This window comes from Amblyomma americanum, chromosome 5 (genome assembly GCF_052857255.1).
Source record: "Amblyomma americanum isolate KBUSLIRL-KWMA chromosome 5, ASM5285725v1, whole genome shotgun sequence".
Taxonomy (NCBI): Eukaryota; Metazoa; Arthropoda; class Arachnida; order Ixodida; family Ixodidae; genus Amblyomma; species Amblyomma americanum.
Window position 1 is genome coordinate 165,677,531 of NC_135501.1, and position 27,540 is coordinate 165,705,070.

Below are 27,540 nucleotides of genomic sequence, written 5' to 3' on the forward strand. Positions count from 1 at the left end.
TAATTGCAAATAAACACGAGCCTCAGTCTCCTCACGCACTATATAGTTTGTTTGTGCGAGGACTGAGCGGTGCTATTTTGCCCACTTTTGGCTTAGAGTGTATACCTTAGTAGCGACAGTCATACGGCCGTCGAACAGCTGAACACGAGGTCCAGAGTTCGGTGCCCTGTTCCGGCGCCCCCGATTTCGATTGCGACGAATTTAAAAGAACGCCGATTTGTGTACTGAGAATTCGGTGCACGTTAATGAACCCCAGGTGGTCGAAACTATAAATCCGGAGGAGCCGCTCCTTCCCCCCCCCCCCCCGCACGCACGCACACGCACATGTACACACGCATGCTATATGGCATTCGTTTATAAAGTACTGTCAAGCAGAACGATACGGACATTACTAACTAACGGGTAGTTACGCCGCTTCTATGGCTCCATCTTTCGCAAGCTGCGTTATGCGCTGGTTAAACTCGCAGTTCTCGTCCAGCTGCATGTTTGTTTGTTTTTCTATCTGCGAACTTAATGAATGTTTAATTACCATATTAATTCTACGGCACGCAAAAACCATACATCACGTCACGTTTACAGCGCCCTCTTTTGACACTAAAGTTAACCAAAAATCATTGGCGGAAGAGAGCATTGCGCGGAGACTGTTCTCAGCGCGCGCGCACTAGCTGCCGCAGCGAGCGTTGTGTCTCACCCTCGACCCGCTTTTTTTTCTCGCGCGTGCGTGAGTCATTCGCGTGGCGGCCATTACCGCTGCGTCAGCGGCAATGCCTGCCCTGCTTTGCCGCTCGCGAACAACGGAGATTTACGGGGTGGGCCAAGGCAACTGCATCGTGCGTGTATACGGCGGGCCATAAAAGGGGGCGCTGCAAGAACGACGTAATTCGTACTGATTACCTCTGTCATCAGGTCAGAGTGGCATTATACGGGCCCGTGTTGTTATAGCCGCCGCGTCGGCCCCTCACGAGCACGCTCGCACTGTGCTGAGCCGTCTCATTGGAGCGCGGAAACACGGTTGCTGTTTACGGGCCCCCCCCTTTTTACGAGACGATGCGCTGTCTCTCAAAGTGAACGAAAGAAACGGGCCTTTCAAGACCCCGAACGGCTTCTTTGAGAACTTAGCTCGGTGCGAAACACACGCCGCGGCGAACGTGCACGTGGGCGGGCACATCGTTCGGGGGATTGTGAGGCGCCGTTTTGTAACCGCTCCGAGCTCTCCAAGCAACGTGTAAATATCACTCTGGTCTAAGCTACCTGTTTCTCTCACTGTTCCTGGTTCTGTAAGATTCGCTGCGGTAAGAAATCTACCAGGATTGTTTTGGGACTGTCTGGGGGGTCGCTTTCTCTTCGCCGTTATAACTTTTTGCCCGCTCTGCACTGTCACGACTCAAGAGGACCCCCGTGCGCGTTGCTGGAAACATCGCTGAACGCCTTTCGCTTGTGCATGCAGCTACTGGCTGTGCTAAGTTCTGAATCGTGCGCTGCGATGCCACAACGATGTAGATAAAATGTGGGGCTGCATTCGCTCATTGCCATTTGATGGCGTTGTAATTTGGCGACTACTAAATCTCCTCGATGGTCCTTATGCTCGGGCTGCTTGTGCTGCAAAGAGCGCTGTAGGGGTGGGGAAGGGGCGTGCCACCTCGAGGTGGCCGAATCGTAGAGGCTAACAATACAGACGTGTGCTCAGTGTAAACCAGAGAGTTATGGGAACTTGTGTTAGCTGAGGCAGTGAAATTTCATAAGTCTGCACCTCCGGGACTGCGTTTTGGCATACTGGATTTTTAGTTTGGTTTCTCGGGGTTTAGCGTCCCAGATCGACTCAGGCTATGAGGGACGCCGTAGTGGAGGGCTCCGGAAATGTCGTCCACCTGGGGTAATCAAACTGTGTCAGCGCAAGACAATTAATATGCAAATTTCATGCGTGGTGAAGTTATTTTGAGTGAACTACTAACAGGCTTATTAATAAGTACGATGGTTACCGTGCTGGATAAAGTGTTCATTGCTTTCAGACGGCTCTGTTATAGCGGCCATCTTAGCGCTATTTGTTTTGTTGTTGTTTATTGCTCTTTATTAAAACGATATTTATGCTGTACCTTTTTTGACGCAAACAAAACAGCGTCATTGTTCATGTCGTGTCACCAGCTGTCACCAGTGTCACCAGCTGTTCAGTGGAAGGATTCATCTCGTCGATTTTGTTCTCGTGGGCGAATAACACGTTGTTATTCTTGTGATCCTGGGCCATCTTAATAACTCCGTTGAAAGGACTACTTTTCAGCCACTCCGCGGTGTCTCGCATTGCCTTTCACTGTCCCGAGATTGAAATGGCGAGGCCTGATAGCGTAATTAACGCTATAGTACCACCTCGAGGACCTTGTGTCGGTTTTTTGTAATCTGGACGGAACGTTCGTTCATAGGCCCATGTGCCATTACTTTAACGTCGGTCGAACTGCTCGAAATCGAGTCGAATCGGTGTCAAAATCGCTATGAGGTGTCGATTCGAACGGAAACGCGCATTGTCTGGCGTTGTAAACAATAAGCTCAAAAGGCGCCTATACGTCTTTCGTATATATACGTTCCGAAAGCGCTCACCATTCTACATGAGCGGCGACTCGTAAAGCTGGGCGCGATGAAAATAAAACGGAAGTATATATATATATATATATATATGCTCGTTCAGACGACGCTTTCTTCCGTCTTTTCGGGGCCGCTCAGCATTTCGTAATTTTCAGCTCGCGAGCGAAAAAAAAAGGTCCATCGCTGGGACGATGCTTCCTGCCGGCTTCTTCAAAGAACCTCGTTGCCGCTTCTATACGGCGCAGTCCCCCCCCCCCCCCCCTCCCCCCCTCAATATCACTCGGACTTTCCTCTTCTCGCTGTCCGGCGATGTGTGTTGTGAAGCCCGCCGAAGGGCCCTGCAAACAGCGTGTCGGAAATGGCATCTGTTGCCGTGTTGCAAAGTCCCACGCGCGTTCCCGTAGACGACGTCAATTTGCCATTTCTCCCGCGAAGTTTCGGAGGCTCTCTTCGACCGTTCCCCTTTATGTTTCCCTATTTTTTCTCTGCCGTGGATTCGTGGTATACTCTCACGCCGTAAAGAAAACAAAAAACATCCGGTTCCCTTATTTCATTTAACTCGAAGAGGAACCTATATAGAGAAGCGAGCGAAAAGGGAAACAGAAGTGTGATGAGGAAGAGACGGGCGGCGAGGGATTTTTTTTTTCCCCAGTTTTTTTTTTTTCCTGCAGGTTTTTAAAGCTCCGATCTCGCGTTCGCACAAGTACAGGCCTCTTCTGTTCGAACGCGTATCCATCGCGAATTCTGCGCATAGCGAGCGCCGGCTGAAATGAGGACGTGAGGCGAACACCAACGTCGCAGAAACTCGCCTCACGTATATAGGTACAGTGCGCGCCTCGCTCCTTTGCTGCTGGCGGTATATAGTGACTTTGACTCCGTCTTCGTTCGTCATTACGGGTTCCTCCTCTTACGAAGCGCGCAGTGGCAGACGTGCCCTGTAGATACCTCTATTCGTCGTCACTTTCGCCTGCCTTTTTTATTGTATTTATTTTTAATTTTTTTGCTCGCCGTCTCCACGTCGGGCGAGACGCCGACTTTACCGCGGAGCCACTTGAAGAAGAGTTGCGCTGTACGCCTTGAACCGATGCGCGCGCTCTTTTATCTAAGATGGATAGAGCCTTGTGGCTTCTTTCGAGTCCTTTCGGCGGCCTCTTATGAGAAGGTGCGCAGATACAGTGCGGCTGGTGTGTCGGTGGTTGGCGGGGCCTCAAATGAAAGAGCCGCGGCTGAGATCCCGCTTCTCGTCAAAAAGGGAGGAGCAAATAAAGAAGCAAATTAAGGTTTTGGACGTTCGAAGTTGGCGAAGCATACGTGTAACGAGGAGAGAGTGATACTTTTTTTTTCGCGTGCGCTGCCAGCCCCATCGTTCGGTTCCGTTCCGTCTTGACTTGATTGGGAACCGCCGAGCTGCTGGTTTTCTTTTTTCTTTTCTTCATCTTCTCTCCGCCAGCAGTTTCGTTTTCCGTGCTGACGGACGCGGTGCCGACATATTCCGAGGGTTTGGTCGCGGGACGAATTGGCTGTGGAATAATTGATCTTCTCCCGCGGCCGTGTTCAATACGGCGCACACCTATGACGGGGTCAGGAACTATATATCTAAGCTCACCCCGTGGTTAGTGTACTTAACCTATGCCGGTTCTGGTTATTTTCTGAAGCCTGCCAAGTTGAGGTTTCCTGGCTGCGAGACGTGTACGACTTTTGCATGCACACGGGTGGGCTTTTTTTCCTTGGCTTATTTATTTATCTCCATGCCTTTTTTCTATCTGTTTCTTTCTTCCCGTCTTTTTTTTATTGCCACTTCAGCCTTTCTTTCTTGCTTCCATTTCTTTCTTTCCTTCCTTCCTTCTTTGTTTCTTTCCTTCTTTCTTTCCTGCTTTTTCTTTCTTTCTTTCTCTCCAGATAGTACATCTTGATACGTTTAAGTGTAAATATTCGTTACTCATTATTATATACACCGCTACTATATACCTGCAGCAGTTGGTACGCGTGACAGTGAGCCATAGTTTTTGGCGTACTGTATCACTCCGCTGACCAATCACAACAGTAAGCGAAATCAGCTTCTTAATGTTAAACTGTGTCCAACAAGCCAGAGGCATCCAAATTCTTGAGCACATAGTTTCGCCTGGTGCTTAGCTTCTTCTTCAGGCATCAAAAAAAAAAGTTTTAACGACGGACTACTCTTTTGTCGCGGAGGAACTATGTGCGGCGGTCCTGAATGTTGGCGGAGCTTCACTGCAGGCTTGAGTTGTGTCCTGCCACTGATCTACTATGCGGAGGTAGTGTATTCTACTGGCGCTTTTCCGTCCGGCTTACACTGTTGCTCGCATGTTTGGCCCTCTGGCATGGGTAGTTAAGCGAATCTCCTGCCGCAGCGTAACACGTGACCGGCACAATCGCGAGAAAAAAAAAGGCAGGTTCGAAAACCTACCGGTGCAAAGGAGAGGCCGCACCGACATGGGCCGCGTCGTATAGCAGCACGTTCCCCGCAACTGCAGCGTCGACATTTGCTGACGCGACTAAATTCATCTTCGTCACGAAGTTGTCACTCGCAGCAGTCCTCTGCGTCGCCGTTATTCATACATTCTCTATCGAACGGGGCACACTTGCTGTTCGTTATGCATGTATACTGCGGTCGCAGCTGTCATGCCCCTAGCGGCGATGGACGTCATCCTGCTTGTCAGTCTGCGGTGAGCAGAGGTGGCGTGTGAAGGCCCTCTCTCTCCCGGTGTTCAAGTTCCCGGGTTCGAACCCGACCGCGGCGGCTGCGTTTTTATGGAGGAAAAACGCTAAGGCGCCCGTGTGCTGTGCGATGTCAGCGCACGTTAAAGATCCCCGGGTGGTCGAAATTATTCCGGAGCCCTCCACTACGGCACCTCTTTCTTCCTTTATTCTTTCACTCCCTCCTTTATCCCTTCCCTTACGGCGCGGTTCAGGTGTCCAACGATATATGAGACAGATACTGCGCCATTTCCTTTCCCACAAAAATCAATTATTATTATTATTATTATTATTATTATTATTATTATTATTATTATTATTATTATTATTATTATTATTATTATTATTATTATTATGCTCAAACGCAGCGCCGATCCCTCGTCGCGCCTTATGAGTATACCGTTGACTATATACGTTATTTGGAACATGCCACGGGAGCGAAACTTCCTCGCACTGTGTAGACTCTCGGTGCGCGGTAGGTTGTAACGGTGGCGCGACATTGCTTTTCCACGCGTATAAGGTTATTCCTATTTTCCCCCTGACTTTCCCTATTTCTTAGGGATGCGGCTGTAAGTACGGCTGTGTGCGCGTTAAACGGTGCTGGGAGTTGTCTTTGGCGTTACGCTACATGGCAAGCAAAGAAAAAAAAAGTCACGTTCGTCATCTATCCAGCGAGAATGTTTATCCAAGCATTGGGTGCCCGGAAGTGGGCCTTGATGTGTGGAGTCCGCGCTCTCATGGAACGGGTGTGAGGGAGGAGTAGTCGGCGTAGCGCGGTGGAGCGATCGCAGTTAATCTGCCACCCCCGTAGGAATTGAGCGTAATTAAGCGTGGAATGTCATTGTCTTTTTTCTGTTCCCGGTATTTTTCCCGCGGCAGTACACAAATCCTGCTGCTGCTGGTGAGGGTAGCGGTTCCAGCCTCTTTCAAGGAAGCAATAAGAATAAAAAATTGTTTGAGCTAAACGAATGAATAGTTCAAACACTCGCTTCACCCACCTCATGCACAGCAGCGGGTGCTAAGCCTCAGCGACTGTTGCTCACCTTTAAGCTGCACCGTGTAGCTGCGTCGCTGTTCCTCTGAGCTTTCGGTCCTTTGGTGAAGAGAGGAACCTTCGCTGGAAAGGCCTTCCGGGAATTCCGTGTGATGGGGGTATTAATCCTGTCTGGATTAGCGCACGAGAATCGTTTACGTATCCTATCCGACTTATGAATACAAGGCACTCCTCCAGAATCAATGGCGCGTGCCGTGCGCAGACTGCCGCGAAGAACGTCTGCTACAGCTCGGATTAGTCGGATTGCAAGAAAAGACACGCTCTGGTCAGGCGCGTGCGGGAAACTCGCAAACACAAACGGCGCGAGATTTAAAGGGAGCAAAGGGACAAGGATCGTGTCGGTCGGCGACACCGGCTTCCCTGTAAGGAAAACGCCATTTTTCTTCCCTCCAGTCCGCTGCAGCGCGGCGCCCTTCGTGCATGCATTAAATATGGGCCGCGTTATTACGTCGTCGACGGGGATTCCTTGCGGGTCGCCGCTCTCTCCCCTTTTTTGGGGGAGAAGAGGAGGAGAAGGAAACTAGCCTTCCGCTCTCCGCCTCCTTTTATCCCCATTCCCGCGCTGCTCCGCAGTTTTTTGTTCTTTCCCTGGCCGGTTCGCTGTCCCAGACGCGTGTTTTTAATGCTCCGGAATGAAGTACACGTCGGGAGTGGGGGCGCTGGTTCCTATCACGGCCGAGGGGGGGAGGGGGGCGGGGGCGGCCGTATTGGCTCCTTGGGCAGCGTGTTTTACCCCCCCCCCCCCGCCCCCCTGTAGCACTGACCGGACCCCAAGCTCGTCTTTCTTGCTTGCGTTTCCCCAATTCCCCTTTTTCCTGTTTTTTTTTCCTTGTTTCAGTCGTTCTTTAATCCGGGACTTTTCTCGAACCAGCAGGTATACATACAGTACACGCGACGCGCCCGCGGCCAGGTATATATAGGGAAGGGAACGGGGAAAAGGGGAGAGAATAAGGACCTCGCGTGTGGCGCTGGCAGGTGGTCCTGTCTTACGGTCGCTTTCAGTCGCTTAATTCTCCGCCATGAAACGTTCATTTGATTCGGGAAATGCGCCGGCGCTGCTGAACTCTACTGTCCCGCTTTTGTCTTTCTTTGTTCCCTCCCTCGTTTCTTTTTTGTTTTCCTTCCCAATTGTATCGCGTTCTGTCGCTCTCGCCTTTCCTTCCCTATTTTTTTCCTTCTCACGTCTCGTTTCCCACCCCTGCGCGCCGATGCACCCGCGGGAACGGTCGCAGTTTTTCCCGTTCCTCCTTCACCTCTCCCCCACCTTGACTTCGTTTCTTTTTTCGCGTGGTTATTTTTTTTTCTCGATATCGCTCTTTGCAAACTTGATGAAAACCCCGCCGCATTGGCGAATGTTTGCGTTGTGTGTAAGTTCGCGGAATATCCGGCCCCTCGAGACAAGGTATATACGGCCGGGGGAATAGGTGGGCGATCGAGGAAGTGCTGTGCGGCGTGTTGTGTCGTGGTGACGCTATACGCTCCACCGATGTATGTGGGTGCTTTATTAATCAAACCGTGGATTTGGCTTTTTTTGGGGGGACCACGCGGGTCTCCATCAACGCGAGACAAGGTGTACACACGGCTCGCCTATCTACAGTACGGCCCAGTCTGTCGGCGCTCACAGCATATATATGTTATGTTAAGACCCCGCCACATTTTTTTCTCTGTCTTTTAAAACTCTCCCCAGCTGTACGTGTGTTACTCTGCCTTGTGTCGTTTGTATCTGCACTTGTGTGGATCGTACCTCCACTCCCTTCCCCAACCTCCGCCGTTTTCTCCCTCGTTCCGCGGCTGCGCCATATATAAATTGGGGAGAAAAGGAGCAGCTAAAAACGTTTGGGAACAGAGGGGTCGGCAGCTAGGCGGAGTCGCTTTGCAACACTGTATACCGCCCCTCAAAGTCGCTTCTCGAAATGAAAAAAAAAAATCTTCCTTGTTCTTTGTTCCTGCCCGCGTTTCTGCGAAAGGTACATAGGGAAAAAAAGGTAGGCGCCGTATACCATCCACTTCCCCACCTGGGAAATGCGGTTTCTGCAGCCTTCCCTTTTTTGTCTGTTGTTGTCGGGTATATAACATTATTCTGGCTTCTGTAGTCGCGTTATCTGCCGAGGAGGGAACGGCACATGTTTTCAAAAGGGAAGCGGGGGTTGCTGCATGTTTTGACAGGGTATATCTAAAAAAAAAGGATAGCGGTGGGGAAAAAGGGGAAACGAGACGGCGCGTTTTGCTCCTGCGATCTCGCGTGCTTTTTGATCGTTCTATGCGTGCAAGGGATTCGTTCTATCGGCGCTTGTCTCAGCGTATATATATATATATATATATATATATATATATATATATATATATATATATATATATATATATATATATATATATACCGGTCTCCTCCTAGACGGCTGACTGCCGGTAGTCGCTGGCGAGACACCGAACCAACAACTCACTCGTCGTCGTTCAGCTTTTTGTACCGCGCTGCTTTTATTTATTTATTTATTTGTTCCTCAAAGGTCCACGAGGGACATAACATGAGGGGTGCTTATCGTACATCGGCGTCCTCGACATTTTTTTTTTCGAGAACACAAAACGCGCGTACGCGCGCATCATGTCTCCAGTAGTCTCCAGCCGTTTTCTTTTTGTATTTTTCTATTGTTCTCCTTTATCAGCTAGCTGCACGTGAACACGTATGCCTTCCGGCCACACTTTATGACGCCATGCGGTTGTACACTGCGCGCAACGACGCCGAGGGCTCAATATAGGGCCGGTTTCGGACCCTAACCTTCGCTGTGCGTTGGAATTGTAGGGTCCTTTGCGCTGTGTCGCTCGCGAAGAGCGTCGCTTTAGTTAATAATAATAATTGGTTTTTTGGGAAAAGAAAATGGCGCAGTATCTGTCTCACATATCGGCGGACACCTGAACCGCGCCGTAAGGGAAGGGATAAAGGAGGGAGTGAAAGAAGAAAGGAAGAGAGAGGTGCCGTAGTGGAGGGCTCCGGAATAATTTCGACCACCTGGGGAGCTTTAACGTGCGCTGACATCGCACAGCACACGGGCGCCTTAGCGTTTTGCCTCCATAAAAACGCAGCCGCCGCGGCCGGGTTCGAACCCGGGAACTCCGGATCAGTAGTCGAGCGCCCTATAACCACTGAGCCACCGCGGCGGGTGCGCTCGCTTTAGTTGCACGGTATCGTTTTCATGTGTCGTCCGAACGGAGCGCTTCGCGCTTGCCAACATTTTCTTTAAACAGCCTGTAGGCTGTCCATAGACTTGTCTATAAAGTCTATAGACTGTGTATCTGCAAATCCTAGGGAATAGGCTATATACAATACAAATCCTATAGACGGTCTGTAGACAATCTACAGATTTATGGCCATACACGTTTAGTAGAGTTTTACCTATAGAATGTCAGTAGACTATGGATATATATATACACACACACACACACACATATATATATATATATATATATATATATATATATATATATATATATATATATATATATATATATATATATATATATATATATATATATAAGTAAGGGCAATGGAGTCTTCAAGAAGGCTGTAGACTTTCTACAGACCATATTTATAACGGCAGGTTAGCCGCTATTCTGTCCTTTTTATGCTTATAAATGCGACTGAGCGGAAGACTGTGCGGCTTCAGCGCTTTTCCTGCATCGGCTGCAGTCCGTCATGGCGAGCGTTGTATTCTTGCGGCCTCTTGATGGGCGTAATGAGCTTGCGATGACCTCGCGCGTCTTGTGTGCTCTCTCTGCGGATGCCACAGCCGAGGGGACAGTGTCGCAAGAACCGCGGTCCAGTGCTTTGCCGGGGCGTAAATGCTGTCTGCTGAATCAGATCTGCTCTTGAGATATATGTGGGCAGCATTTTCGATTCGCCTCGGTATAGGACGATTTCGGTTACCCTGTGGCCTCGTTTTGTGAGGTCAACTTTCCGAATCCCTCAATTTGCCTTTTCTTGCCGCTGGTAATCCCTCGCCTTGTACCGAACCCGGGCAATTGACGCGGTTTGCTAAAGTTGCCTCTGTAGAATATAAGCCCAGAAGATAATGTTAAAGTAATGCGCCCTGTCATGTCCGTTGTTCATTGTTCGGGGCTAAGCTGTATTCCCTACGCTATTCACTTTTTTTTATTATGTTTCCCTCCACTCGGAACAGAGAGGAGTAGAAAAGGAGTAAGCTGTCCTCTACACTCTAAACATCAACATGCCTATATGAGTGTAGGAAGGGAGTAAACGGTCACTTCGCGAACTCCTCCTTGTAAAAGGAAGCGGCTAGAGGAGAGCTTACTCCCTTCATTACTCCTTTCTGTTTAGAGCGTAGCATACCCGCTTTTATAAAATGGACTGTACTGGAGGACACCTTACTCCCTTTATTACTCCTTTCTGCTTAGAGCGTATCATACGCCATTTTATAAAATGGAATGTACAGGCCCTAGCACACCTTACGTCTTTCTATTTGGAGCGTATAACTCTCCCTTTTCTAAAATTGACTGTACCCGAGGACAACTTACTCACTTCTCACTCCCATATAGGCGTACTCGTGTTCGCGTAACCACGTGATCATCGATTGTAGCAGACCGTACTACTGCCGCAATCCTATAAAAAGACAATGAACCCAATACTTGATTTCACTAACCGTGAAGCGTGTACAGTCCCCGAATTGCTTGCAGCCTGAACTTTTTCGCCACCTTTCTATAGGCAGTACGTACCCGGCAGTTTGTGGGCGAATCGTGCCTCTCTCCCTTTTCTCCCATTTGTCGTGCAAGGACCGCTGTCACATCTTTCGCTGCTCGCATCGTGTGTGCGTATATATATATATATACGCACAATATATATATATATATATATATATATATATATATATATATATATATATATATATATATATATATATATATATATATATATATATATATATATATATATATATTGTGTGCCCCAGTACCGCGCAGCCCTCGGTCGTGGTGTCAACAGAGCTCGTTTCAGCAGACTCGTCGCATGCCGACTCGGCCTCCGCGCTGTTTCCTTCCGTCCGCCATGCGAAGCTGTCATCGTGACTGTGCACCGCTGCCTCCGTGGCATAGGAGGAGGTCCCCGTGTTTGCCTTGGAGACCCGCCAGGCGTGCGCGCCTACGCGACTCGTTGTTCGCGTCATCGAACGGCGCCGACCACGGAACGCGACGGCCAGGTGCTGGCTCTGTCTTCGGTTTTCTTTTTTTGTTTCTTTTTTTCGCAATAAGCGCAGGGCTGCTGGCGTGTTCCGCCAGGCAGGCGACCGACTCTTTGGTACGGGTGTACTGAATCAACGAAGTTTCTGTACGACGATAAGAGAGCACGGTGCTTTTGCGGCAGTCGACGGGGGCCGTGTCAACAAGAGTGTTTTAGCATAGCGTTACCGTATACCGCTGTGCCGCCAACGCGCATGCGCAGTGTATACAAAAAGGGGGGGGGGGGGGGATCGTATAGGGAGTGTTCACTGACTTCACAGCGGCCGTCATTTCATTGTCTGTGGAGCGCTGCGAAAGGCTGCGGGCGTGCCTAATGGGATTATCGCCTCCTGTACTGGTGAAGCTACACGCTGGACAACAAAATGGCGCCCGTGACGTCACGTGAATATACCCCCCTTCCCCCAAATAAGCAGTGTTCTTGTCATGTTTAACAGGCGCATCAATAAGAAAATGTGAAGAGAAGAAAAAGTGTTGTAGAAAATCAAATAAAACCAAGGATAATATACCTACAGCTAACGCATTACCTCCGCGTATAATGATAATTAAGCGCCCCCACATTTCTCTTAGGCAAAGTTTCCTCGTAATCCTCGTCTTTCACTGTTTCTTCTTTCTTTCCTTTTTTTATGCGAAAATTCGCAGGCAAGCTTTTCCGAAGATCTAATTGACCTGGATGGATGCCCGACTATGCACTTCGAACGATGGCACATGCCAGAGAGCGTGGCTTTTTTTCTCTTTGATCCCTCCCATTCGTGTTTGATGCCTAGTTTGATATTTTAGTTTGATACTTCCCTGTAGCGCTCGCCCTGCGGTATGTTCAAAACGCTTCGAGCGAAAGCTGTGCTATGTGTGGGGGAAGTCCGTCGGCACGCTTTTTTGCACAAGGTCGATCCGTCAAACGCACGAAACGCATTGGGAGAAAATTACATTTGCCTTCGTTTATTTCCCCGCCGCGGTGGCTCAGTGCTTAGGGCGCTCGGCTACCAATCCGGAGTTCTCGGGTTCGAACCCGACCGCGGCGGCTGCGTTTTTATGGGGGGAAAACGCTAAGGCGCCCGTGTGCTGTGCGATGTCAGTGCGCGTTAAAGATCCCCAGGTGGTCGAAATTATTCCGGAGCCCTCCACTACGGCACCTCTCTCTTCCTTTCTTCTTTCGCTCGCTCCTTTATCCCTTCCCTTCAGGCGCGGTTCAGGTGTCCAACGATATATAAGACAGATACTGCGCCATTTCCTTTCCCCAAAAAACCAATTATTATTATTATTATTATTATTATTATTATTATTATTATTATTCGTTTAGTTCACGACAGTAAGACGGACAGAGCTGTTATACGTTCTAAAGAGAAAGGAGCAAAAAGGAACTAAGCTGTCCTCGAACGCACTTCCTTTTAAAGTCCCACTTTCTCGGGCAAAAATTTTGAAAAGTGGAAAATTGTAAGACACGTTATGGAAATATTGAAGGTAATTGTCAGTGCACGTTAAAGATACCCAGGTGGTCGCAATTACTCCGGAGCCCTCCACTACGGCACCTCTCTCTTCCTTTCTTCTTTCACTCCCTCCTTTATCCCTTCCTTTACGGCACGGTTCTCGTGTCCAACGATATATGAGACAGATACTGGGCCATTTCCTTCCCCAAAACCAATTATTATTATTATTATTATTATTATTATTATTATTATTATTATTATTATTATTATTATTATTATTATTATTATTATTATTATTCATTTAGTTCACCACAGTAAGACGGACAGAGCTGTTATAGGTTCTAAAGAGAAAGGAGCAAAAAGGGACTAAGCGGTCCTCGAACGCACTTCCTTTTGCAGTCCCGCTTTCTCGGGCAAAATATTTGAAATTGGAAAATTGTAAGACACGTTATGGAAATATTGAAGGTAATTGTCAGTGCACGTTAAAGAACCCCAGGTGGTCGAAATTCCCGGAGCCCTTCACTACGGCGTCTCTCATAGCCTGAGTCGCTTTGGGACGTTAAACCCCATGAACCATTATTCTTATATGTAGCAAAATCTTTCCTTTGAATAGTTTCCATCGACCGCATCGAACAGTTAAGACTGCCATAGAAAACCAGTGGAGAACGCTTTTGGCGATAGCAAAAACGTGAGTAGAAAAAAAAATACAAGAGTGCCGTCGGGTGATATGCAGATACATTGATTGTTGAAGTGAAATCGTGCATTATATGAAAAATTGCGTTTATAAATGGCTAATTTCCCAGCTCAAGAATGCTTTTGTCCAGAATTGCTGGGTGTGATAAAAGTGAGTGCGGTAGAGGACAGCTTACTACTCCCTTTCTGCTCCCATATAAGCGTATTCGTGTTTGGAGTGCATTGCGGGATGAATAATGATTTTTGATACGGAGCGACTGGCACGAGGGCCCAGTTAGGGGAGCGGGGTTTATAGCCGTAACGCGTATGCGTGAAGTGAAAGGAGAGTCTCATCCGTAGTCGTTAAGGTGGCTTCCCCACATCTCTTCGCGTACGCTGCTAATGGCGGTTGGGAACGTGGATCAAATTAAGATTAAGCACTGGACGCGCGTGTGGTTGGTACTTGAGACGCGTGCGTTGTTTAATTAAGCGTGGATATACCGCGGTCCCGATGTCGTATCGATGAGCAGCCTAGCTGTAGGGGTGTGTGGTTAAACCATTCGAGAAGCAGGCCGTACTGCCATTTTGGTACGTCGGTGATGCTGTGTGGAGAAACGAGCTAAACGAATCACATTCCTTAGTGGTGGTGGTAGTGGTTTATTTAAAATAACGTAAAAGGAAGGTAAAAGATTTTTGCTAGCCCCGGCATCTGCCATCACGTGCGGCGGCACCTGAGCTGGGGCAGCGGAAAGAAAGGATAGCAGGCAGGTGGGAGAAATGAAATAAAAGAGGTGAGGGGACAGAAGAAAGACATGGTGGGAGGTAAATAGTACACTACATAAAATAAATATACACTGCATAAAAACATTAAAAGTGAACACTATAAATGCAAAATAAATATACTATATACATTATTTACACAAACACATTCCTTAGTAACGATTGCAGTTTTTGCGAGTGCGTTTTGGTTGATTGTGACGAGCGTTTTAGTGATTTTGCACTCGTTAGCTGGTTGCTTGGGTTTTGAGTTAATAGCATTTTAGGTGCCGTAGCCGGGGGTGTGTGTACTTAGCACACCGTGATGGAGTGCCCCGGATTAATTGCTACCATGGAGCTCTGGAGCTTTTTAACGTGTTCCGGAACCTCTGTACAACCTCGGCAGTTTCGCTTCCATGGACATGGCGGGATCGAACCCGCGACGTCGTGGTCAGTATAGCAACAAGCCGGCAGCCACCGAACCACCACGTCGGCTCTGGTTTCAGTGGGTCGTGTTTCGGAACAAGCATAGCTAGAATTCCAAGCGCTCGTCATAATAAAGGTCGTTAGCTGAAACAAACACGAATAAAAGCAGGTTCGGGAGACTCCAGAGATCCTACGGCTTCTGCGGTCTGCGCAGCGGCTTTAACTTCAACGAATGCTCGACCCCCATTGCACTGTGGTCGCGCGCGTTAATTCACGCGATTTGCCTCGTTCATATACACATACTCTGCTCAGCGTGCATAATACCGTTCTGTGTGCAGTAATCGCGTCACTGCGTGGAGCCCTTACAAAAATCTCTATAGTCTATAGACTGTCCATAGACTTTTGTCTATTAAGTATATAGACTTTCTATAGACAAATCATGTAGACAGTCTATAGGCACTACAAACCCTATTAGATAGTCAATAGACTGTCCATAGACTTTAATCTATTAAGTCTATAGACAAATCCTGTACACAAGTCTTTAGGCAATACAAACCCCGCTAGCTAGTCTATAGACTGTCCATACACTTTTGTCTATTAAGTCTATAGACTTTCTATAGACAAATCTTGTAGACAAGTCTGTAGGCAATACAAACCCTATATACAGTCTATAGACAATCTATAGATTTATGGCCATACACTTTTAGTAACATTTGTCTATAGGTAGTTTATGGACTATGAATAGACAAAAGGAAATATGTGCCGAAAGCCAATAGAATCTATAAGAAGTGTATAGGCCGCTCTTATAAAGGAGCGATCTTAAAGAAAAAGAGCGCGCGTACTACAGTGAACAGCCGAGGGGAACAAGACGAGCAAGCGATGGCGTCGACTTTTAGACCATTCGGCGAACTCGTTTTTTCTTTTTTCGACGCGTTTGGCTTCAGCGAGCTTTGCGCCCAAACGAACGATCCTCGCACTTTGCGCGCCAGCCGCCCTTCCTTTTCACGGATATAGCTTGCTGAGCGGCACATTAAGCGAGCCTCCGTTTCGTACACGGGATTTTTCCTATTGAATGTGAGAAGGCGTCTCGGGCCATCGGCTGGCTCCGAGGAAAAAAAGGGGAGGTGGAAAGGGGGCTTTCTCTCGGGTATAGGGGACGGTGCGGACTACGGAGGGAGAAAAGGGAGCAAGAAGCAGGGAAGCTGGGGAGTGCGAGGGGGCAAATTAGGCCTAACGATGATTAACGAACCACGTAACGATCATTACGCTGAACCCGCGGCGCGCGCATACGCTCTGTCTGCTCCGGCTGGCTTCTTCTCTGTTGCGCACTCGCGCGCTGTTCGGTTTCCGGCCCGCCGTTCCCTTTTTTTTTCGGTGCTTTCCCCTTTTTTTCCCGGCCGCCTGCTCTTCCCCAGGTCCCGTGGCCGAGCGCCTATAGTGGCGATGTCTGGCGCCTCACTTTCCCTGATTTGAAGGGAAGAACCCATTTGACCGCCCGGCATCTGCCCCCGGAAAAGGGGAGAGGCTCTGCACACAACAAGGCCTTGCACTAAGGAGAGAGAAACAGGCTGTAATGAACTTGTGTTGTTGCGCCTCTCCATTACCGCCCGCTTCAGTCGCTCGCTTTTTCTTTCATATAGATCGCCGCTTCGGTCGGCCGCTCGGTTGTTTCGGAATGTATGGCGCGCTCCAGTCGCCATAGTTTCGTTTTTGCTTGTTTCGTTTTTTGTCTTTCGCGCTGTTTCTCGGCAGCGTACATCGCGGAAAATAGGAGGGAGACGTATCGTTTTGCTGGCTTCGGAAACGAGCCCCGTTATTATTTGCGGCGCGCTGCTACTTGTTGGCAGTTTCGCGAAAAGCGATGCGTTGACGCGCGGTGTGACGTCATGGCAGCCAGATGACTGCTGGCCCTAAACTTCTTCGCCGGGCCTATGTTTTCAGTTGTGAAATTGACGGCCCCGTCCGGACTAATTTGTAGCACCCGTTCTGCCTCTCGAATCGGGGTTCTGTCCGAGGCCAGAGATGTTTTTTTTTTTTCAATGTGGGTCAGTGCACCAAGGACTCGGATTTGTAACACTTAACTTGTTTTTAAGCGACAAGGCAAGAGGCCCTGCCTAAGTTTGCTTCACATCAGCGAACTCATCTCCATTCGCGGAATGCCGTAGCATGCATTGAGTGATCCCGCCGGTAAAGGTTTTGCTTCTGAACAGACGGCGTTTATTCGTGCACATTTCGACGAAGATCAGGTTGGTTTCGTGTCTATGCGAAAGTTCACATTTGCCTGCGAATTACCTGACCTCGTGTCACTCCACCTGGTTCCGTACCCGCCTCCGACCTCTTTATGCCTAGCAGAATATTTAATACAAAATTACAAGTATAAATATTGAGTAATTAGTATATTTCTTTAAGTGGAGAGCTTTGTGTCTGCATTAAAACAAAGTAGTTTGTCGGCAGTTTTGAGTGATCGCTTTCTCTTAAAGTGAAGGGCTAAACGGGGGTAAATTGAAAGCTGTCTGGATTATCGCGACAAGTCGCTTCGAGCATTTTTGTGTTAAAGATTCGAAGATTAGTTGAGAACTCCCGCACTCATCATCAAGGAAACTGCGGGCCGCAATGTTTATCACGGCGCAAAATGAATCCTTCGACAATGCACCTACACGTGTTCGCTTTATAAAAAACTTTGAGCGCGCGCGCGCGCGCGCGCGCGTGTGTGTGTGTGTGTGTGTGTGTGTGTGTGTGTGTGTGTGTGTGTGTGTGTGCGTGTGCGTGCGTGCGTGCGTGCGTGCGCGCGTCTTGGTAAAGCACTTGGAAAGGCTATTACAGATTCTCTTACGAACGTGTGTGTGTGTGTGCGTGTGTGCGTGCGTGCGTGCGCGCGTCTTGGTAAAGCACTTGGAAAGGCTATTACAGATGCTCTTATGAACGTGTGCGCACCAGGCACATCAGAGACCTTTGTTGTAAGGATTAAACGCATACTCTAGTCAGATAGAACTCAAGAACACAGCGGCAAATGCCCATCAAAAGAGGCCCTCCAGCCAGTGGCGTCGATCGGTTGTCAGAACGTCGCTGTTATCCCCTTGCACCTGATAGCGTAACATAGCAGGTTCTGGCGGATAGAAAGAAATTAGCCGTTGTGTAACCGGATTAACCCGGACTTCATTTGCCGCTGCGTTCTTGAGTTGTATTCGACTATAGTTTGTACAATGCCATTAAGGAGAATGCAAAGCAGGCAGTCGCTATCACGTCTATCAGTACCATCAAGCACTTGGGAAGCAAGGTTTAAACCGAAAGCAACCGATGAATGGAAACATAACATTACAAGGAGTCTTGAAGGGGCCGACCAAACTATGCGACGACTTCCGCAAGATGGCGACACCCACGACTCGCACTGTCGCCACTTGCATGCGTGAAAGGACATTGCGACTTGCAACGACAGTGTCACCGCGTCGCATGCACGTATCAGCCGGCGTGGTCCGACCTGCGCAGATCGATATACTCAGGGCTGCCGTGCCGGTGGCGACAATTAGTAATGCAACTTGGGGGGACATTTTTCAGCGCCACTTCTCCTTCGCGGCGAGCTCGTTATTTGGCGCCCTCGTCTCACGGGGGGCGAGAAATTGAAGGGGCAGCTTGTGATTTGTGGACCCGAGCTTCTTAAAAGTCGCGGCAGCCGCACTGCCGTCGCGAGCGCCCTCCTGGGGCATACGCGTCGAGGGTTAGTGAGGGGGGGGGGGGGGGCTAAGAAGGGTCATATCCTTCCTCCCGCCTCGAACTTAGTTTCTGACCCCCCCCCCCCCCCCCCTCCCTAGCTCTGGCCTGTCTCCGTTTTCTTGTTGTTGCCTTTTTTTTTCTACGCTGATCGTGCATGGCGAAAAATTGCACCGGATAGCTAGAGGGAAAAAAAAGATATTAATGACGCCGCCGCATTTTTCGCCGGTGTCAATTGCCTCCGGGGAGCGTTTTCGTTCCTTTCTTCGCTTCATTGTTTTCCGTATACGTCTTTCTCGGTCGCTTTTCTACCTTCTTTCTTTCATTCGTCCGCCTCCTGGGCCTTGATTGTCTCGCGTGTCATATATGGACGGGTAATTGTCCGCGTCGGCGCGAGATGAAGAAAAATATGTATAAATCAAGCGGTGAGCTACTGAGAATGGGGAGTTGAGTGGCTGAACTGAAATTTATGTGAAGGGCGAGCGCTGGGAGCTCCGGGGGTGATTTGGAACGTCGGATTCACTTTTAAGGCCCGCGTCTCTGACACTTTTGGGGAGCTCGGATTATTCCGCTCCTCGCTTCGCGCGCGGCCCCTGGCGGCCAGTCCTCTCGGAAATCTCGAGCTGGTGTCTCCAAGTGTAGTCACTGAGTGTGAGTGGTCGAGATGCGCCGTCGTTTCCGGGCTGCGATGAAGAAAAGATGTTGGGAGAGGGTCTTTGTACACCGTCATGGTTAAATGGGGTATACGAGCGTGTTAACAGTAGTGACTCTGTTCATCCTTGTCCTCATCATCGTCATCATCATCGCCATCATCATCATCATCATCATCCGCAGCAGCAGCATGAGCCAGATTGCGTTCGCTCAAGGACGAAGCCTCTCCAAGAGGTCTCCATTCAGCCATGGCGCTCCTATAACCTGGTACCTCGTTTTCAGGATTACGGCAAAGAGTCTTGCGTCGTCTTTCCCGCCCTTCGGAGGGCACGAAGTTGTAATCTTGCTCTTCGAAGCTTCATCTATAGCTGGTCAAATGTTTAGGGGAATCCCCCGAGGTGGAGTAGATTTGTAATATGGGAGTAATTACTCACTGACATCCACCCGAGCGCAGCCATGCGGCTACAAAAGAAAGCTATACAGCTTCCTCAGAAACTTCGTAGTTAAAGAAAAATTCGTCCTGCTCCGGGGAAGGGGTGGTCCCGGATACGAACCCCGAACCAGGACGATTTTTTTTTTTTAACGGCGAAGTTTCTGAGAGAGATGTATAGCTTTCTTTTGTAGCAGTATGGCTCCGCTCGGGTGGATGTGGGTGAGTAATTACTCTTTTTTTCATCTATAGCTTTCCATTAGCGTCGCCTGTCTCGCCTATCGTCTCACCTGTCTTTTCTCTCCCTGTGTAGTAGGGAATATGGCGCTCGCTGTGCACACTTCTGTTTTGGTTAGGTAACCACTAGTTATGTTCGCAGGTGGCCGGTAGCCATTCACTCCATTGTAGCTCTTTTTCTGCAACCAGAAGGGTGCTCAACGAAGGGAACAAAAAAAAAACTATCCTCCAATTGCATGTAGGTGCGGCGGCAACTGTGGACGCGCACTGAGCTAGCACTGTGAAGAGTCAGTCCATCCGACGGCGGTAGTTAATCACGGCACGCCGCGCGGCCAGGCTGCCGCTGATCCCACGGTCCCGACGGTCTCTCTCGCGACTGCTGGCGGGTCGTAAGCTTCGGAGTGGTCCGCGGAATGTTAAAAGAATGAAATAAAAGTGGGCAAAAGAAAAAAAAGAAAACGCCAGACACCACTCGGCATTTTTTTTCTCTTCCCCCGTTTTATGTTCCCTCTCCGTTGCGGGAGTGCTTCGTAGAGCGCGCCGGCGTCGCCTTGACGAATAGTCGGCCGGCTAGTCGGCGACACATCTCTGGACGCCAGGAAGGCAGCGCTGAGGGGGAGAGGGGGACAGGTTGTGGTCGCCGCGGCTGCTGGTTGGTGTGCGCGCGGGCCCGCCAGAGGTCATTGACCTTCCTCGCAGCACCTGAGCTCGGGTCACGGGCAGGGCTGCGTGTCCTGTCCCGCTGAGCGCTCATGTGGCGGCCTTGATGTTCGTCGATCTTGCTTGGAAAACATGGCGCAACAGTCGGCAACCACATGCGTGAGCGAAGGGCTGACGTTTGCCTTCTTTGTTTTGCTTGTCTTTTTTCAAAGACAAGTCTTACATGGATCAAAGAACAAACGGCAATTCCCGAAAGGAGTTGCACTGGGGCCTCGTTGGTGCCATTGCAGCCCTTGCTGAGTCATCGTCGTTTAAACTAGGATTACACCTAATTGGATTGGGTGATGCGCGAATGTTTCGCAGAAACATGGTTGTCTGTAAAAAACACTCGGATGCCGCAGATTTCTACTTTGTCGGCGGGACAGTAAGTTTACTGCCTTGCCTCGGAAGAATGGAGTTTATGTCGAAGTTGGCCGCGACTCTCGAACACCGTATGGTCAAGCGTCGACGGGCGTCCGCTTTGTAACAGCTCCATCACGTGTCATGGAATATTGTGACGAAGAAGACGAAGCGGGCAGTGGCGTGTGACGGAGCGGTCGCGCTAGGCCAGCGGCCGTTAAATCATCTCATTTCCATCCGTCAACCCGTCTCATTCTTCGGCTGGCCGCCACGTAACAGTATAGGCTATAATTATTTTGAGTGCACGTTTCAAAGCCAGCTGGGTACTTCACATCCTGACACTTCGCTAGGGGCTGAAGGCGTTGTACTTGGGAAAATATGACTCGGTTCTAGCCGGACCATCTCTGGCTTTTAATGATCGCCAAGTTGTTGACCAGGCATCTAGCCTATGCTCTTTGCCATAATAATGGCACAAGTGTCTAAAACACGTACTGAGCTTGTGCTCCCGAGCACCTACAAGCTACCTCTCTCTCTCTCTCTCTCTCTCTCTCTCTCTCTCTCTCTCTCTCTATATATATATATATATATATATATATATATATATATATATATATATATATATATATATATATATATATATATATATATATATATATATATATATATAAGGCACTAGGCTGGCTGAAGCGACCCCCACTCATTACGCGCTAGATGTGATGCCTCCGCTAACACCCCCACACGCTTTCGGTTTAATCCCGTCGCCCGTGCAGGTCTCGCAGAGTCGGTCGTTTACCCAGAAATTCTGGACAAGCGGATTTTTCAACGGAAAGTTCTTTATTAAGAAATTTTTTTTCCCGCCTGTCGTAAGATTCCACTATAACAATCAATATTTTCGCTATACGCAGATCTCGCCTTGCCAGGCTTGTATTTTTTTTTCTGTTAACGTTTTTGATATCTTCAAAAAGATTCCTCATTTTTTTTATATGAGTGTCTTAACTACTCGATACGAGCGAAGGACAAACTTTAAAAGAAATCTTTTGCTAGGGATCGGTAGCATTAACCATTACCTTCAATATTTTCGGAAGAGTACCTTAAAATATTCCACAGTTGCCTGATAATTAAAGTTAGATGTCCAAGAATCCTGGACTAGCTTGTCTTGGCGTTGGACAAGGGTTAATAGGGAGCTCAGCGTGATTTCTCGTGCTCGGAGCTCGTGGAGTGGCAAGCGGGTGCGTATTCGCTCGGGCACGTCACCAGATCCATTGCAAGCAGTGCGGATATGAACCTGTGTATGAGCGCAAATGCGTAAACCCTGGGACTCAGGCGTCGCCGAGTGAGCTGGGCCGTCCTTGTTATGAGGGGCGTTCGACGCGAAAAGAAAGAAAGAAAGAAAGAAACAGCAGGGGGGGGGGGGGGGTGGGGGGGGAAGAAACGGCGTACGGTATATATAGCGTGTAGCACGGACACCTCTCTGGTGCGCTATATGGCGTGCCTATAGTGTAGTATGTGTACAGCGTCGGCATCGGCGGCAGCAGCAGCAGCAGCGGCATCATCGACGTTGATGCCTCCTCTTCGAGCCGGGCGGCCGCCCGCTAATGAAGCTCCTTAACGAGCCCGAGTGGCGGCTCTCGCCTCTCCGGTGGGTGTGGTCGCCGCAACACACCGGGCCTTCTTCTGCTGGAACCCGGGCTTGCCCCCCCCCCCCCCCCTCTCCACCACTACACACGTGTCTCCCAACGCGTCCCAACGGGAGTGGTGCCGCCCCTTTCTGCTGCTGCTGTTTTGTGCGTGCGCGGAGGGCACCTGCTCTCTCTGTTCGGGAGAACAAACGTCGTGCATGCGTGTGCGTGAGAGAGAGAGAGAGAGAGAGGCGTCAACGGGGTCCATCGCGAGGGTCATCGCGTTTTCTATAGTTCGCTTTTCCGCCGTCGCGCGGGAACGGGAGAATGGAGACTCGGACGAAGAAATGGCGGCCGACCACGCCACGTTGCCTGGCCGGAAAAGTACCCTTGTTTATTTTTATTCTTTTTTGCGCTGTCGCCGACGTCGTCGTTTGTGAGCGGTTGGCGTGATCGTCGACGCTCCCGGTCTGTTTGCAGTGCGTCGTGTACGCACAGTCGGCGCCACCATTCGCGGCTGTCCAAACCGCACGCAGACGGCTTCGCAGTCGTGGATAAGAATTAGAGTGCAGGTTAGAGAGGCCTGTGGACACAGCACTGACGAGCCAGTGACTATTTATGCCGACGTTTTCATGCATAGCTATAGGTGCGGGAAGAACAAAGGTAGATATAGAAGAGAACGGCAAGCGGTTAATTCGTGATTGACTGCGGACTGCCATGGCAACACTTACTGAGCGACCATGCACACACACAAACACACACACACACCTCTTGATAACTCCGGGACGCGTTATAGAGCATCACAAATACCTAATACTAACAATTAAAATCACAGGGACACCTGATTCCAATGTGTGTTGGCAATGCGACAGCATTATAACAGCTGCTGGTGCCTTTTCCGGCCGTGATGTCACTGCCGGTCTAGCGACGTCACTCCCCTGCAGCCAACGGGGATGCACCCGAGTTTGGAGGCGTCACTTCACTCCAACCAGTGGGCGAATTTTATAGCCAACCACACATATTGGCGCTGTGGGGCTCCTGATGCTATCGCGTTAATAATGGCCGCGGCGGCTCAGTGGTTAAGTCCCCATGCTGCTGAGTATGAAGCCTGCCGTCCACAACAATTCTAACTATCCTGTCATGCATGACGTTAAAGGGTTACCTACAGAACTGATTCATTTTTCCGGTACGGAACCGTATGCTTGTTGAGTTTTGCGCTCTCCGTGAACATCGCTTCATTTCTGCGCGGCAAACATTATATTTTTTTGTATGAACCGCTTTGTCCCATGTGTCCTGGGCGATCGACCAGCACCGGCAAGCGCAGCTTTGATATTTAGCGCCGGCTCGTTGAGACAGGTATGCCGGCGCTCGTTTCGATTATTCTGTCACTAATCACATTCTGCTGTCTCCTCGCTGTCACTATATTGCCAACCTCGTGCATGGCCGCCACAGCTTTACTGTAACTTCTCTAATTGACTTCACTAATGCAGGGTCGAGCGTGCCCAAAGGTCGTCAGTCCAGTAATAAATAGCCTCGGCGAGGTCGTTGCACCGCGCACCCGCGGAACAGCCTCTCGCTGAAGTGCTGCAGCGCGTGCGGGTGAGCGTATGTAGTGCAACACGCAATCGTCGCGAGTATGCGCTAACTACACAAAACGCGCGCGTTATAGTTAAAAGGCGCGAGTAATAGTCGCTGTGGCGGGCGCACACGCAGAGACCCTGGCGCGCGGGCGAGCGGGCGTCTTGACTCCGCCCGCCCGTGGTGCGAAAAAGCCGAACCCGCGCGCCTCCGGCTAACGATTAATCACCGGGTGCGCTCCATCTCGACGCCTCCGCTATGTGTGCCATATACCGCGCCGCCGAACGCGAGCGGTGCCCGGTGCACTCAGCTGACGCCAACTGCCCTAACCGCGACCCCGGCCGGAGCTGGAGGCGGTGGAGTTGTTTAGTCGCCCCCCCCCCCCCCCCCCCCCCCCTGCCTAGACGCCTGGCGCTTTTATTAATCAGGCGGCCCCGCGGGATGTATTGTTTCCGGGCCTGACTCTCCGGCTTGTGGTGGCGTGGAGGGCTCGGGCGTCCAGCGGCTCTGGCAGTGGGTGCCTGCAAGCTGCTGTCGACGAGGTTTTGGCTGGGAGCCGTATATACATAGTGACTAGACCACTTTCCCTTCCCCCACCCCCTTGTTTCTCTCTCTCTCGACGACCCGCAGCGATTCGAGGCGCGAAGGTGACCGGCCAGGTGTCGCGTGCAGCTTTAGCCTGGGCAGGACTGGGTTGGAAAGGGTAGATCATAAAAGGGAGAGGGAGACAGAGAAGGTGATTCCTTGCTGTTTGTTCATGACTTCCGCTAGATGTCAGCGCTCTCAGAGCCAGAATGGCTGCGGCCGCCGGATTTTACATTTATGTATTTGTCTTTGCCGACGGACACACCGTGACACTATGATGCATGCTGCTGCTTACCTATTTCTTTATTTTTAATAAATTTCGTATCTATGAAATATTTCGTAGGGCTATTAGAACGGAACGGAAGAGACAGTTTGCGCGCAGCAATGAAGTTTTCTTTCTTATATCTTTCGCTTTTACATGGAGTACCTTCCCATTGTTTCTCGTAGTGACTGACGCATTTTTACCGGACACACACACGCACGCACGCACACACACACACACACGTGTGCTTATTGAGTAATGATTGCTTCAATGCTCATAATGTGTTGTCTCTAGTCCTGTGCACCATGCACCTGAACTGGTAGTCACATGTATGTCGCATGAACGGCACCCCTCCTGGACCTCACCATGTAAACCTCGGCCGGCGAAGGGGTGAACTTCACACCGTGCAGTGCTTGCGAAACAAAAAAAAACGGATAATGAACTTATTTCATTTCATTTTCGTATCTTAAATGTCCCTTGAGTGTCATTACACGACGGGTGGGTTGCGAAAATGATTTCGTAGTCAAGCCTTAACGCAGTGAAATGTCGGCGAGCGTGCGCTGACAGTTGACGATGGCAGGTATGCCGTTTTGCGTATAGATCGTCGTCCAGTCTGCGCGTCACAATTTGCTGCGCGGCCCCCAATCGTACAAGTGAAAGATTTATTCTTCCTCGAGGGACGACGGTCCGTGAGCTGAGTCATTCGGGGCTTAATTGGCTGGGTTTTGCGGCTGGATGTGGCGTCGGTGTGTGCGCGAGAAGCGCGACTGCGCACTGTCGTCTGCTCACAGCGGTCCTCTCTTCTGTTTTTTTTTTCCTTTCGCAGACGGAGCTATCGCAGAACCTGCAGGCTCTGTCCGAGAAGGCCAAGACCGCCACCGAGTTCAGGGCATGTCTGAACGAGTGCATGTAAGTGTATACCTTTACAGTGGTCGCAGATGACCGCTTATGCCGTCCCGTTCACGCGCTCGCGTAAAGCAGAGCTATCCGCTGCAAATAGTTTTGTTGAAAAAATTGGTCAATGTTGAGAAATTATGTTGTATTGACTTTGTTTTTCTGTTGATAAAACATTAAGGTTTTTTGAGTCTTCGGGAACTGCAGAAGTAAAGCCAATGGTAAGCGCCGCTTTTGCACGAGCCCATATACGAACCTCCGTAAAAAGTACGCATGAGAGTGCATTGTAACATCGGCACTTTTCTCTCCTGTAAAATGGAGAGTTTGAGCGGCTTACCAGAGTCTTTACAGGAGCTGCTGCGTTCTGACTGAACATAAAGTACTGTGGTAAGACTGAGGTACATCAGGCGCATCTAGATCAGGTCTACTTAAGTTAGGTTTAGCGGCATAATTGTTTTCAGAACTGCCATCTCAGCAGCATGTAATCAGCAAATGCTTCGTTGTGAAATATACTGGACGAAAATTTCATGAGGTCTGTTCAATTAACGTCGAAAAACCGTTGAATCAACAAATACTCAACAGCTTATAAACAGAAACTGAGAGCTCATTTTTGTAAGGGATATGTGCACGTCATAGTAGCCTATGCAGGTCTTGATGTCTTTACCCGAAGGACGATATCACTTCCGTTCTGGGGATGTCACTTCCCATGTTATGACCAATGACACATTTTGCTTATAATCGCTAGCGGGACGAACATTTTCAGATTTTTTAAAGGAACACGCAAAGGCTGTGCAGAAAAAAAAAAACCTTCCTCCCAGATGATTAACCTTGGCGATTTATATCGTGTCCTTATATGCAAACAGCCGCCGCGGTGGCTGGGTGGTTATGGCGCTCAGCTGCTGGCCCGAAAGACGCGGGTTCGATCCCGGCCGCGGCGGGTCGAATTTCGATGAAGGCGAAATTCTAGAGGCCCGTGTGCTGAACGTGCGATGTCAGTGCACGTTAAAGAACCCCAGGTGGGTCGAAATTTCCGGAGCCCTTCACTACGGCGTCCCTCATAGCCTGAGTCGCTTTGGGACGTTAAACCCCCATAAACCAATCCAAACCATATGCAAACATCGTCACTGAGCTCTACTCTCAGGGTCTCAGCGCACTTTTTCTGCCCTGCTTAAGAAACAGTTATGTAAAGAAATCCGCAGAGCTTGGCTCTGCTAACGCACCCCCGCTTGCAAAATATGCAAACGAAGACGGACGACCAACGTGGCTCAGCGAAACGTAAAAGCGTCCTTGTCGAAAACAATTTTCTTCACCTCTCACGTCGTGCCCTAAAGGTGCCACCCACCTCGTCTCAAAAGTTTCCAAATATAATCTCCTGCCGTTCGCGGCTCATTACATTCCCACTGTAAACCGTATGCACGCTACTGCGTTGCCCACGTGGAGACGCCGTTAAAGAAGGAGTTAATTGACAGTGAGCGATTGCGAGGCTATACGCTCGATGTTGTACCGTGACGTTTCTTGACCTTTTGAGACCCGGTCGTCTGCTACGTTTCCTTAAGAACAGGGCGCCCCCGCTGCGCGCTAAATGTTGTGCGCGGGCAAACCCAGACGCAGACCGTCTCCCCCCCTTTCCCCCCCAGCCCGATCGCACG

General features: G+C 49.7%; 1 protein-coding gene and 1 non-coding gene across 2 annotated transcripts in view; one reads left to right on the forward strand and one right to left on the reverse strand.

Moving 5' to 3' along the window:
• The window catches only part of Trim9 (E3 ubiquitin-protein ligase Trim9), a 228,655-nt gene that overhangs the window by 160,183 nt on the left and 40,932 nt on the right, over positions 1-27,540 (forward strand). Inside the window, 2 exon segments of the mRNA XM_077665725.1 lie at positions 25,824-25,881; positions 25,884-25,906. Of these exon segments, the coding sequence (XP_077521851.1) occupies positions 25,824-25,881; positions 25,884-25,906 (81 nt within the window).
• TRNAS-ACU (transfer RNA serine (anticodon ACU)) lies at positions 9,426-9,499 on the reverse strand. Its single transcript has one exon. It is a non-coding gene; the product is annotated as a tRNA-Ser (tRNA).